Source organism: Pangasianodon hypophthalmus, chromosome 1 (assembly GCF_027358585.1).
Source record: "Pangasianodon hypophthalmus isolate fPanHyp1 chromosome 1, fPanHyp1.pri, whole genome shotgun sequence".
NCBI lineage: Eukaryota > Metazoa > Chordata > Actinopteri > Siluriformes > Pangasiidae > Pangasianodon > Pangasianodon hypophthalmus.
The window spans coordinates 2,134,942-2,145,831 of record NC_069710.1 but is presented as its reverse complement, the minus strand read 5'-3'; the positions used below and the strand labels follow the sequence as shown (position 1 = coordinate 2,145,831).

Sequence of the window (10,890 nt, the reverse complement as noted above, 5' to 3'; positions counted from 1 at the left end):
TCACAGTACTGACAGATGTGGAGCAGATAGAAGGCTTTAATTGTACGCGTGTGTAGTGTATTAGGGAGTGTTTCCATATTAGAAACTGTGTCAGGAAAGGCACAAAGTGCACTCATTCAGTCACCTGCTATTTTTCAAACCCAACTGCTGTGACCCACACAGGTGAGTCTCTGGAATTCAGACACACTCTTAGTCAGCCCAGTATATCAAGCAGGAGAAAGAACACGCACAATGTTAGAGGGGACACATTCTGAGGCCAAGTGTCAACAAGGATAGGAGAAGGCTGGCATTCCTGAGTGAAAGGGCGCAGTGTTGCTGTGACAGATGGATGCTTTACGTGGCGAGACAGGTCAACTGAAACGCAAAGCCATGCCCTGTGTGGGCGATAAGACACTCAGCAAATATTTCCATTCAATGTGTGAACAGAGCTGGGAGGAAGATGAGAAAACGTGAAAAAGAGCAGTCAGCAAAAACCTTCATTCCACCATGACTGCTCCCTAAAAGGGCACACACACTGAGCAAGACAGATTTCCTGGCAACCTTCCTACCGAGGCATCCAGACAGACATATACTGGGGCTCAGCTCACACAGCACCAAACACACACACACACACACACACACACACATTTGTGTGTACAGTCTTAAGTGTGCTTATCATACTGCAAGACGCTAAAGTAAACTTAAACATTAGGGTCTTTAAGAGCTTCCTGGTGTGAAGTATGTTTACTTTAACTGAAATGGGGTTTTTCCCTCCAGGTCATAAAGTCATAAAGTGACCTGACCATCCTGTCATACATACCAATTTTTATCATACTTCTACAGTTTGACCAGAGCGCCACCTTGCGGTCATTCTAAAAAAAAAAAAAAAAAAGTACTGTACTTCCAGTTAATAATGTTTCAATAGCAGAAAGGGATATATTCAAGCTTAAACTACAGTGCATTTTACCAAATTAACTCTTAAAATTCTAATAGTATAATTATGAAAGTATCAAAACTAACCACAAGAAATGATTCATGAAAGGTGTAGCTATCTGCTATAAATGACCTGTCTTCAATAAAAGAACATGTAGTTACATGATTCTATACAAACTCCATTCGTTTACATAACATTCTAAATATTGATATAGGAAACTTTACAAATACAAAGTGACTTCACATTTTATACTCATACAATAAGAAAAAGGAATTTAACCATGCCTCAGTTAAAGAAATGAGTCAGTATTGTCAATCTGAACAGCACACATACAAAGTCTTGAGCTTCAAATCCTGCATTTTCTATCATCAGAAATGTTACAGTGGACTCCCTCGTTAGCAGATCACTGATACCAGGACAGCTAGGTCTACTCCTCCTGGCTGAACAGGTCATGCTCTGACGTGAAATGTTAATGTAGGTGTAGATACTGTAGTTGGTCATAAATAATATATGTACATAAGCAGGGAGATATAAAACCTTTAAGTGGGATCAGTGATCTTTAAGGCAGCACATGTTTCATAACATTTGGACTCTAGCAGTTGACACTAAAGTATTTGATTAAATTTGAAACTTATTCTGTGAAATAAGAACTCAGGCTCTGTAACTGAGAGAAAAAAAATTACATGGAGCATCAACATCCAACCAGTCAGCCCAAGGAGGCATCTTTACTTGCCTGTTAATCATACTATTTGCCAAATGATAAATTTCTGCCTTGCGCACCATTAGTCAGGTGTTTTTGTCTAGGCAGTGATCGTGCATGTGTTTTGGGAACTTGGCTTTGGAGGGAATACTAAAGGGCAATGCTGTATTTATTTTAATTTTGAGTCACAACAGCTTCAGCTTTGAGTCACTCGCCAAAATCCACAATCTAAGTAAAAGGTCATTTTTATTCCCGGAATATGGCCTGTAATCAAAAAGAATTATGTACATTGCTTAAGCAGAAAATGTTAAACACCAGTATTATGGAATTCTCTGGGTAGAAAAATCCCTAAAGTGTTGATATACATCAGGATTTCAGTGTCCAAAAAGAGCATCACACACCTTGGAATCTGCCCAATCCAATCTCAGCTATATGAGCAAATACACAGGACTGTGGCTAACAGGATCCCTTGCTTAAAAGCAGGGTCTGTGAATTGTGGTCCGTCCACCTCACACGTGAGACACACAGCATGTGCTGGATGGGCGTATGGAAGTGATTCCACATAGACACACACACACACACACACACACACACACACACACACACACACACACACACGAATGGTGTTTATCTCAGTCTGAGTCACTGTTGAAGTCCTCTGCACCCTCTGGCTCCTTATGTCTCTCCTCTGGATCACTCTCCTTATCCCAATCCTTCATGGATGAGCCCATCATGAAATCATCCCTCAGGACACTCCAGGCTGGCTTCTCCTCTTTCTGCTCTTCAGACTGCCAGGAACACACAAGAGCATGGCTTAAGGCACAGAATACCCTGCACTCTCGATTTCATCACTGTCCAAAGCATTCTGGATGTCTAGCATTAGAAAGTCAACGGGATTGGTGTAATCTGTCACCACTATTGTTATTCAGCTCTTATCTCAGGTACTTTGTCAATTCAGAGAACCACCATGACAGGTGAAGAACCCTTAAATTTACAGACTGAAGAAATGTCTTCATGCATCAAGTCCAAGCACATTGACAACATTTCACCAACAACACAAGGCAAAAATGTGTAACCAATTAATTTATGGTAAAGACTGCCACCTTGTGGACAACATCAGTCACCATGATGTAACCAGGAGGGAACTGACTGCTTATACCTGTACACGATGCATTAACTGGCTCCTTCAGGAACTGATTTTATGTTTTATTTTACAATTTAATGGTGATACAGGAAATATAAACATATTAATGACTAATTTGACGAATTTTTAATTCTTGGGTATTATCTTCCCTCACACTAGCAGAGGCCTGAATATGAGTTTAGTATCAAAGATTTAGCATCCAGTGAGCCTTGATATATTTTTGAAAATGGTCCAAATTCAGGCTCAAGCACAAACCTTATGGATTGCAGAGTTGGTAGAAATGAAAACAGAGTTAAGGATATAATAATATAGTGGTCTCAACTGAACCAGTCAGGAAAAGTCAAAGGCTTAGCAAAAGGTAGCCAAGACCTCAGATTCAGCTGTTCTGCTAAATTAAAAATATATAAAACTTTATAAATATTTTCAACCACAATAAATGGATGTACTTAACTTCCCATTTCCAAAGTCTTTATAATTGTTTCCTCACAAGTAAAACATCACCGGCTCATGTGAAGCCTGTGGTTGAAATTGTTAAAGAAATGGTCTACGACCCAGCACTATGGAAAGCAGAAGAGCAAATATGGGATGTGGTGTGCATTTGTGTAAATACAGGATGCTTAGCTAAGAAAGCACTCCATAATTGGAATATTTATTATTAAGAAGCATTTACATAAATTTACTCGGTGTCCTTTTTTCGCTCTTTCTTTGTTGCCAGGAAGTGCAAAGCCATGATCACTCTGCTACTTCTTTACGCGCTCAGCATCATTAAAACAATTCTGAATGGACACACATCTTACTGATTGCAGGAGGTTTTTGGTCTCTGATCTGCCATCTTTCACTATTGTTAGAGGTTTGAGACAACCGAGCATACTTTTAAAGCTAAAGATTATTTCACATGGTGCCCTTTGCTATTTAAGAGCAGTTTTATACCCAGTGGCCCAGAACTGTCACCAGCAGTGACAAATCATTCTGCTCCATACTCTGCTCCACGCATCATGAACCAAACAATAAACAGAAAAATGTTTTTTTTTTTTTGGACCTCTTTCGTGTGACCTGCATGAGCCCTCTTTATATAAGACATACAAAATATTAATTTGGGTATATTAAACATATACATTTTTATGATCTGAGGCATGACTGAACCACTAATCTTTGGCTTCAGAGGTGAACAATTAAATTAACAAATTTTATCATTTAATTTTAAGTTTTAACCAGCTTGAAGTCTGAAGTTTGTCTCCATCAAAATAAATTGGGCTCATTAAAAAAAGCTCCCAGGAGGAACTAAAGCATACTCACCACTGATTTTTCCGTCTTTATGGCCTCCGTGTTACAGCCAGCAGATCTTCTCAATACGTCAATGAAGTCTTTCTTTGATATTGAGGAAAGGACCTTTGCCTTCTTCCTCTCAGATCCCCCGACTTCCTTCACCTTTTCGTCCACATTCTTCTGGTGTTGCCGCACTGCATTGAACAACTGCACTACACCTCTGAGAGGAAAATAAAATAAAAAATAGTATGTGAAGAGAACTAATGAAGGAAGGTTTTTGAAAAAACGAATTCATCCTCTGATAGCATCGGGGAACTTGAGGAACTGGTCTGTCTTGAAGTTCCAACACAAATGACCCATACATGCACGAACGCTTCATTATTTTCCTGAGCCAGTTGGACAATAAAAGACAAGATATTTCCAAGACAACAAGCTGTACCTTTATTAACAATTGCTGCATTAACCGCATCTGGCCTCTAACAGCAACCTCAATAACTCATCCCTGACTTTCCAGAAGTTAGACAAGACAGTAGAATACAGCGCCATGGTCACAATGAGTACAGTAAACTCCAAGAAACTGGACCATAACCTACCTGGTAGCAATTCTCTGCAGATTCCTCTCCTTCTCTTTATCCCGCACTACATCTGGCTTCACTCGACACATCATCTCCCACGCTCTCTTTTTATCTGCCTGTCAATCATAACACACTTTTTTTAATCCAAGTTGACAAGCATAATGAGCAGTTATTGTTTTAAAATGAGCTGAAACAATGGACATTACTGAACCTGAAGCAGAGCTGAGCAGCATGAAAGAAATGAGACACACACACACAGAGACACACTGATGTACCTGTTTCTTCTTCTCCAGTTTTTCCTTCCTCTCCTTTGCATTGAGCTTGTCCCGCTGTTTGTTTTTCAGCAGGATGCAGGGCTTGTCCTCGGGTGTTTTCTTCCCCAGGATTTTGGCCATGACTTCTGCCCAGCCCGCATTGGGATTCGTCTCATCCTCTCCATTTTGTTCTTTCTCATTTTCTTCCTGTTCTCCTTCACTCCCTCCTTCAGCTGATCTCTCTTCTTCATCACCTCCATCAGCTGACTCCTCTTCCTCACTGCCTTTCTCTCCTGATCCTTCTTCATGGCTTCCATCAGCTGATTCCTCTTCTTCACTTCTTTCCTCATTCTCGCTGCTCTCACTCATGTCATCTTCTTCTGAGTCTCAACAGGGCAGAACAATAATGTTACATTTACATTAATATGCATTTGGCAATTCAGGTCAATAAGACAGTAGATACAGTAGCTATAAATTTATATAAAAATAGATTTGCTGGCCACTGACTACAAAATACAAAAAAGACAGTATTTATTTACAGTAGGAACGTTTTAGTGTTTCTATAATTATAACAATCTAATTATATATATAACAATCTAATTAAACAATATGCTACCTTGCTAGCAAGTGTCTATTAGAGTAAAGTTAGTGTATGACCTTCCCAGTTACAAAAATCAAATTTTAAGAAGTTTTTTTTAAAACTTCATTTAAACTTTGATACAAACTAGAACAGTACAGCCAGCTAGACATTTTATTAATACTCAAAACTATTGGAACAGTCTGCTGCTAAACTTAGCGGCTAGTAAAACGATAAGGTCGCTTATTAACTACTATAAATAACAACTTAGTTAAACAAAATTAGTTAAGTCTAGTACTTAATTCATTCACATCCAAAATCACTACATTATAAACGTAACGAATTATTATTTATAATATTACCTAGTTCAATCTCCACATGTGGCTTTTCCACGGAGGCCGCCATCTTTCTGAACGCTCCTGTGTTACATGAAAAACACTCGGTAAAGAAAAGTGAGCCGCACAAAAGGTTCCGGGTTTCTGTGTCACACCGGCGGAAAAATACACCAACGTCATTGCTGTTCATGGGTGACATGCAGAAAAGAAAACGTGCCACACTGAAAAGCAAAACCTTCATCTTGAATAAAAAAAAAAAAAGCAGCAGGGGATTGCTTATTAAGAATGAGAAATTTTGATAATAATAACTCCTAGTTCCTTCTGTGAGCTGTATGTTTAGTCATATTAACATTTTATTATGTTTTAGTAATCATTTTGAAAATCTTGATGATTCAGCAATCACTGCAGAAAGAATGATGAAAATAGGCCAAAATATAAAGGGCCTTCCTTTATGTGGAAGGTATCGCCTCCTGAAAAATGATGGTTTCAGATCCGTTTCTGATTGGAACCACGAGTACAGCTCAGGCCTGGAAATGGACAGTGGTCATGTTTCAGTGTGGCACAGTTCCTACCCACTGATGAAAGTGAAACGCAGTGCAACTGGGAATTACAATCACAACTGCCATGAAGTCTGCATTTAATCGTTAAGTAGTATATATAATGATATACATAATGGTGTATGTATGTGTGTGTATATACACACATACACACACACCATTCTGTTTGAACTCTAGAGACAGTTCTGTGTGAAGATCCCAGAAGATCAGCAGTTTCTGAAATACTCCAAGCAGCCCATCTAGTACTAGTATCGACCACGATCAAAGTCATAGAGGTCACACTTTTTCTTCATTCTGATGTTTGATATGAACATTACCCAAAGCTCTTGGCCTGTATTGGCATCATTTGCTGCATTGTGCTGCTACCACATGATTGGCTGATTTGAAAACTGCAAGAATGAGGGTGTACAGGTGTTCCTAATAAAATGAACGGTGTGTGTATGTGTTCACATCAAACATTAATAATAAATGTAAAGCACTTATTGCACTAAGCTAAGCCTACTAGTGAGCATGCTATAGTTATATAGAGTGACCATGACAGAGTACAGAGATCCCAATAATGTGGAAAATGTAAATAGTAGGGTAGAAAAACAGGTAAAGGGTGTGTAGATTAGCTCATATGTCGAGGAGTACACCTTCACTCATGCGTCAGAAAGAAGGCTGCTGCCTCAGCTTGAGCAGTCCTCTATGGGTGAGTGAGTCTTCACAGTTGGATGGAATCATTGGAAGATACAGCGTGATTTCCTGAACCACTATGGCACCATCTTGGAAGAGTAAGATTAAAAATTGTTTTTCCTACATTATAACAATACAAAGATTATGTCAGAAGTAAAAATAAGTGATCATTTTAACTGGTAACCTCAGATGTGTGTGAAACTGTGTGTGGGTCTTCATTTTTAAACGCATCAGTGAATACCAGTTGAGGGAATTATTAATTCTTTCAGTCTTAATTCTTTAATTATTGTACCTTTCATTACACCCTTCACCCTTCAGTGTTTAATTCTTTGCTATTCTCAATTTAAACTGTTCTAGGTCTGCACATTGAGAAGCTTTGAAAGCAATCAAAAAGTCAATGATGTCACATTGTTGGTTCTGTTTTTTATTTTTTAAATAATCTGTTAACTTTTAATAGACCTCCTCCAGACCAGACCTTTAACAGATCTTTACATTTTTTTCTAATTTTTTCTTTTATCTATTACTTGATAATTAAGGTCCTCTAGTGAACATTGCTCAACAGTATTAATCCCGAAGAAGAGACACTTTTCCTACATGTTTTTCTTAACATACATTTAGCCTGGTTTAATTCACACCCTGCACAGTTTAAATAATGGTAACCTTACACCAGTTTCCTATTTCACAGTCATTCTGTAACTGCTGCCTGCATGTGTGTGAACAAATACAACATCAGGTTCATGATGACAGGTTGAACAGGATGGTCAAATTTCTTCGAAATCATTTACCTAAGGCGGATTTGTTTACATTTAAAACTAAAAACTAGCAAGTGACAACTTCTTTGTGCAAAGTCAGGCTTAAATATACTACTTTTCCCATAACTACTGTACGTCTGAGTGACTCGATAAATTTATAAAAACCTTTAAGTAGGTATTAAAGAAGGTAGCTTGGAAGGTAGCAGAGGAAGGAAGAGGGGTTAGGCGAAAATAAAACATTAATACCTACTAAAAAATTTTACTATTAGTTACTCAGAGGTCTTAATAAATCATTAAAAGCAGTCAATTGCTCCTAAAGAAATTAATGTGGTAGTAATAGTTATATTTTCATTATGTAGTATAACTTTACACATACTGTCATTAATAGTAATTCATTCATTCATCCTCAGTAACTGCTACATCCTGGTCACAGGGGGTTTGGAGCCTATCCAGGGAACATTGGGCATGAAGCGGGAATACACACCAGATGGGATACCAGTAAACCGCAGGGCAATTAATAGAAATAATAATTGTATTTTGGCTTGCTAAAGTTACATGACTTTCTCTCTTACTGTTTCTAATTTGTTCAGTAATATCCTTATCGCTTAGCACTGGCCTGCTTAGTCGTGTCTTCTTGTTCTCTTTTTTCAGCAACGTTTAAAAAAAAAAAAAAAAAAAAAGAACATGAATGTAGCTTTGCTTAGGGAAAATCAGTGTTGGATTTGTAATACATGTCATGCTTATACTGAATCACAGTATATACTGTATTAAATACAATATACTATCCTGTTTGACACCATGGTCTCTTTTGTTATCAGATCACAGGAGTGCAGTAAGAGAAGGAGCTATTTGCTTTGTGCTGGGAGCAGTGGGAGGATGTGCATTAGGAGCCACAGTGACTCCAGTACACCAGGCCATGACTGAGATTATCTCAGGGTCACTACTGAATCCAGTCATGGATGGAGTGAGGACTGTGGGGCCACTGGGTTTGGGAACTTTGCTAGGAGCGACTGCGATATCCACAACAATGGCCTCAGCTGCAGCAGGAGTGACTGTGGCTGCTTTAGTTAGTTTGCTGCTCATAACGCAAAAGAAAACGGAGTCTACGAGTGGATTTGTGTGGATTGCAGCTGGGATAGCTGCGTCCGTTTGCACAACATCCTGTGGAGCAGCAATTGGGTTTATTATAGAGAAACACATCATGAGGTCTGGGGTTGTGGCACTACTCTGGGCTCTAGGGATATTCACTGTGCTGAAAGCATTCATTCACACTGTTGTACGGCTGGCATGCAGAGAAAGGGAGTGCTGTAGCATCCTTGCCACTCAGGCTGAAGAGCAATACTACGAGAGATTATATATTTTGGAGGCTGAGCAGAGAGAGAAAGTCATTGTGGAGATTGAACAGATGATGATAGCTTTTGAGACAGAAAAAAGCCATGATGGAGAGAATGAGCAGGATTTCAGAGGTGCCTGGGAGGCCCAGCGACAGAACAGAGAGGATATGGATAAACAGCGAAGGAAAGCAAGAGAGCTGACTTTGGAGCAAAGGAGCATTCAGGAGCGTCTGAAAAATGTTGTAGCCAAATATTTAGAGCTTCTGACTTTCTCCAGCATTCCAATGACAGTGACTGCCGCTGTAACTGCTGGCTTTGGAATCTTTGGATTCGGAGACTACAGATTTGTTTTTGTTGGCCTATTGACCCTAGTCCTCTGTACGGCCTTCATGTTAATGAGGTCGATGCCTTTGAACTTTTGGATGTTCACAGCCTGTGTAGGAATGTTTGCCACATTCACTATTGCTGTGCTCACACTGCATGCAGGACAGGAAGTACTGGAGATGTCTGTAAGAATGCGGAAGGCTGGACAGGTACTAAGTAAGGAGAGCATTGCCACCAGGATGGACCACAAATCTTCACTAGAAGCCATAGCATCAGGGTTTTTTGTATCCAAAATGTTCCAGATTGCTTTAGGTGCCATGGTTGGAGGTCCATTAGATCAAAAAGTGTTGGATAAAGTTATAGTGGGAGCATCTGTTACAACATTAGCTCTTCTTTCAATAGTTAAAGCCTTGTCAGTAGCTCTTGGGATTGGTGGTGTGACAGGGGCATTGCTGGGGGCACTAGGGGCAGCTGGGGTGTCTATGGGGGCAGCTGCAGCTGTAGCAGTTCAGTGCTCCTCGTGGGCAGGAACCATAAGCGCCATAGCTGGGATGCTATCTGGAGCTTTAGCCACTGGAAACTGGGACATCGCTAACATTGGACTGCAGGTGCTTGTGGCCTACGTGTTTGCTATGATAAATCCTTACTGACTGATTTCTGGCGTGAGGACTGAGGATTTTAACCACAGCCTAATGAATGGTACTTAAAAATTTACATCCTTCAGCTGCAGCTCAGCATGGTGCTGCTCCAGTGCAATTGTCAGCTGAAAACATGAAACATGATTTTTTCCTGGAGAGTAATTTAACAGTTCAACCACCAACAGACCAGCTTTCAGTAATCTGTGTTCAAAGTTATACTTTTTACCACTGTACTGTACCACTTGCGTGTTAAACAGAGACACCATGTTTTACATTATTAAATACATGTATAAACATTTTTAACTGTATGGACTAAATCTTATTTAAAGACCTTTTTTTGTGATTGTCAAAGACACACACACACACACGGAAACCCTGAAGAAGTTAGAGACAGTGAGGAGAAAGAGAGAATGAGGATGTGGTTACACTGTGTGGCGTTAGTTGGACATAGAGAGGTGCACAGAGATTCAATAACTGACAACACAACAATTTGCTGTTATTTTTTCCTTTTTTTTCAGTTCTTAGTTGTAGCACGTTATCTTTTAACTGTATAACACATTTATTTACAAATGTGTCCAACACTTTCATCTTGTTATCATTAACTTTTAACTGTAGAATGCATTTATTTACAGATGTGTCCAACACTTTTTGGACACATCTGTAAATAAATAAAACAACACATTTCTGTACTTATTTTTAATTATCCAAGAATTCATACAATCCTCAGGTACCACAGTAACACAGTATGTGCTAGTTAGCTGAATTACTAGCCGCAGCCATTAACTAGGTTTTGTCCTGCATGTTCACCAGAGGCTATCGTGTGTTTGCCTTCCCTGTTGAAAGTGC

General features: G+C 39.3%; 2 protein-coding genes across 2 annotated transcripts; one reads left to right on the top strand and one right to left on the bottom strand.

The window, feature by feature from the left end:
- Positions 1 to 1,842: 1,842 nt before the first annotated feature.
- On the bottom strand, positions 1,843 to 5,935 carry rrp15 (ribosomal RNA processing 15 homolog). Its single transcript, XM_026913404.3, has 5 exons — positions 5,792 to 5,935; positions 4,874 to 5,238; positions 4,617 to 4,714; positions 4,054 to 4,243; positions 1,843 to 2,401 (listed from the first exon to the last, which is right to left on the bottom strand). The coding sequence occupies exons 1-5, from the start codon at positions 5,832 to 5,834 to the stop codon at positions 2,246 to 2,248; spliced, it is 852 nt and encodes a 283-aa protein (XP_026769205.1). The 5' UTR covers positions 5,835 to 5,935; the 3' UTR covers positions 1,843 to 2,245.
- Positions 5,936 to 6,725: 790 nt separating this feature from the next.
- LOC113526881 (uncharacterized) lies at positions 6,726 to 10,299 on the top strand. Its single transcript, XM_026914304.3, has 2 exons — positions 6,726 to 7,094; positions 8,567 to 10,299. Exons 1-2 carry the CDS (start codon positions 7,076 to 7,078, stop codon positions 10,054 to 10,056), a joined length of 1,509 nt encoding a protein of 502 aa, XP_026770105.3. The 5' UTR covers positions 6,726 to 7,075; the 3' UTR covers positions 10,057 to 10,299.
- The last annotated feature ends 591 nt before the right edge of the window (positions 10,300 to 10,890 follow it).

Bases quoted from the DNA above. Each gene is read 5' to 3' on its own strand.
- rrp15 (XM_026913404.3), bottom strand. From the start codon at position 5,834: ATGGCGGCCTCCGTGGAAAAGCCACATGTGGAGATTGAACTAG. The intron at 5,239-5,791 runs GTAATATTATAA...TGCCCTGTTGAG, and splicing joins ACATGTGGAGATTGAACTAG to ACTCAGAAGAAGATGACATG. The intron at 4,715-4,873 runs GTACATCAGTGT...TATGATTGACAG, and splicing joins AACTGGAGAAGAAGAAACAG to GCAGATAAAAAGAGAGCGTG.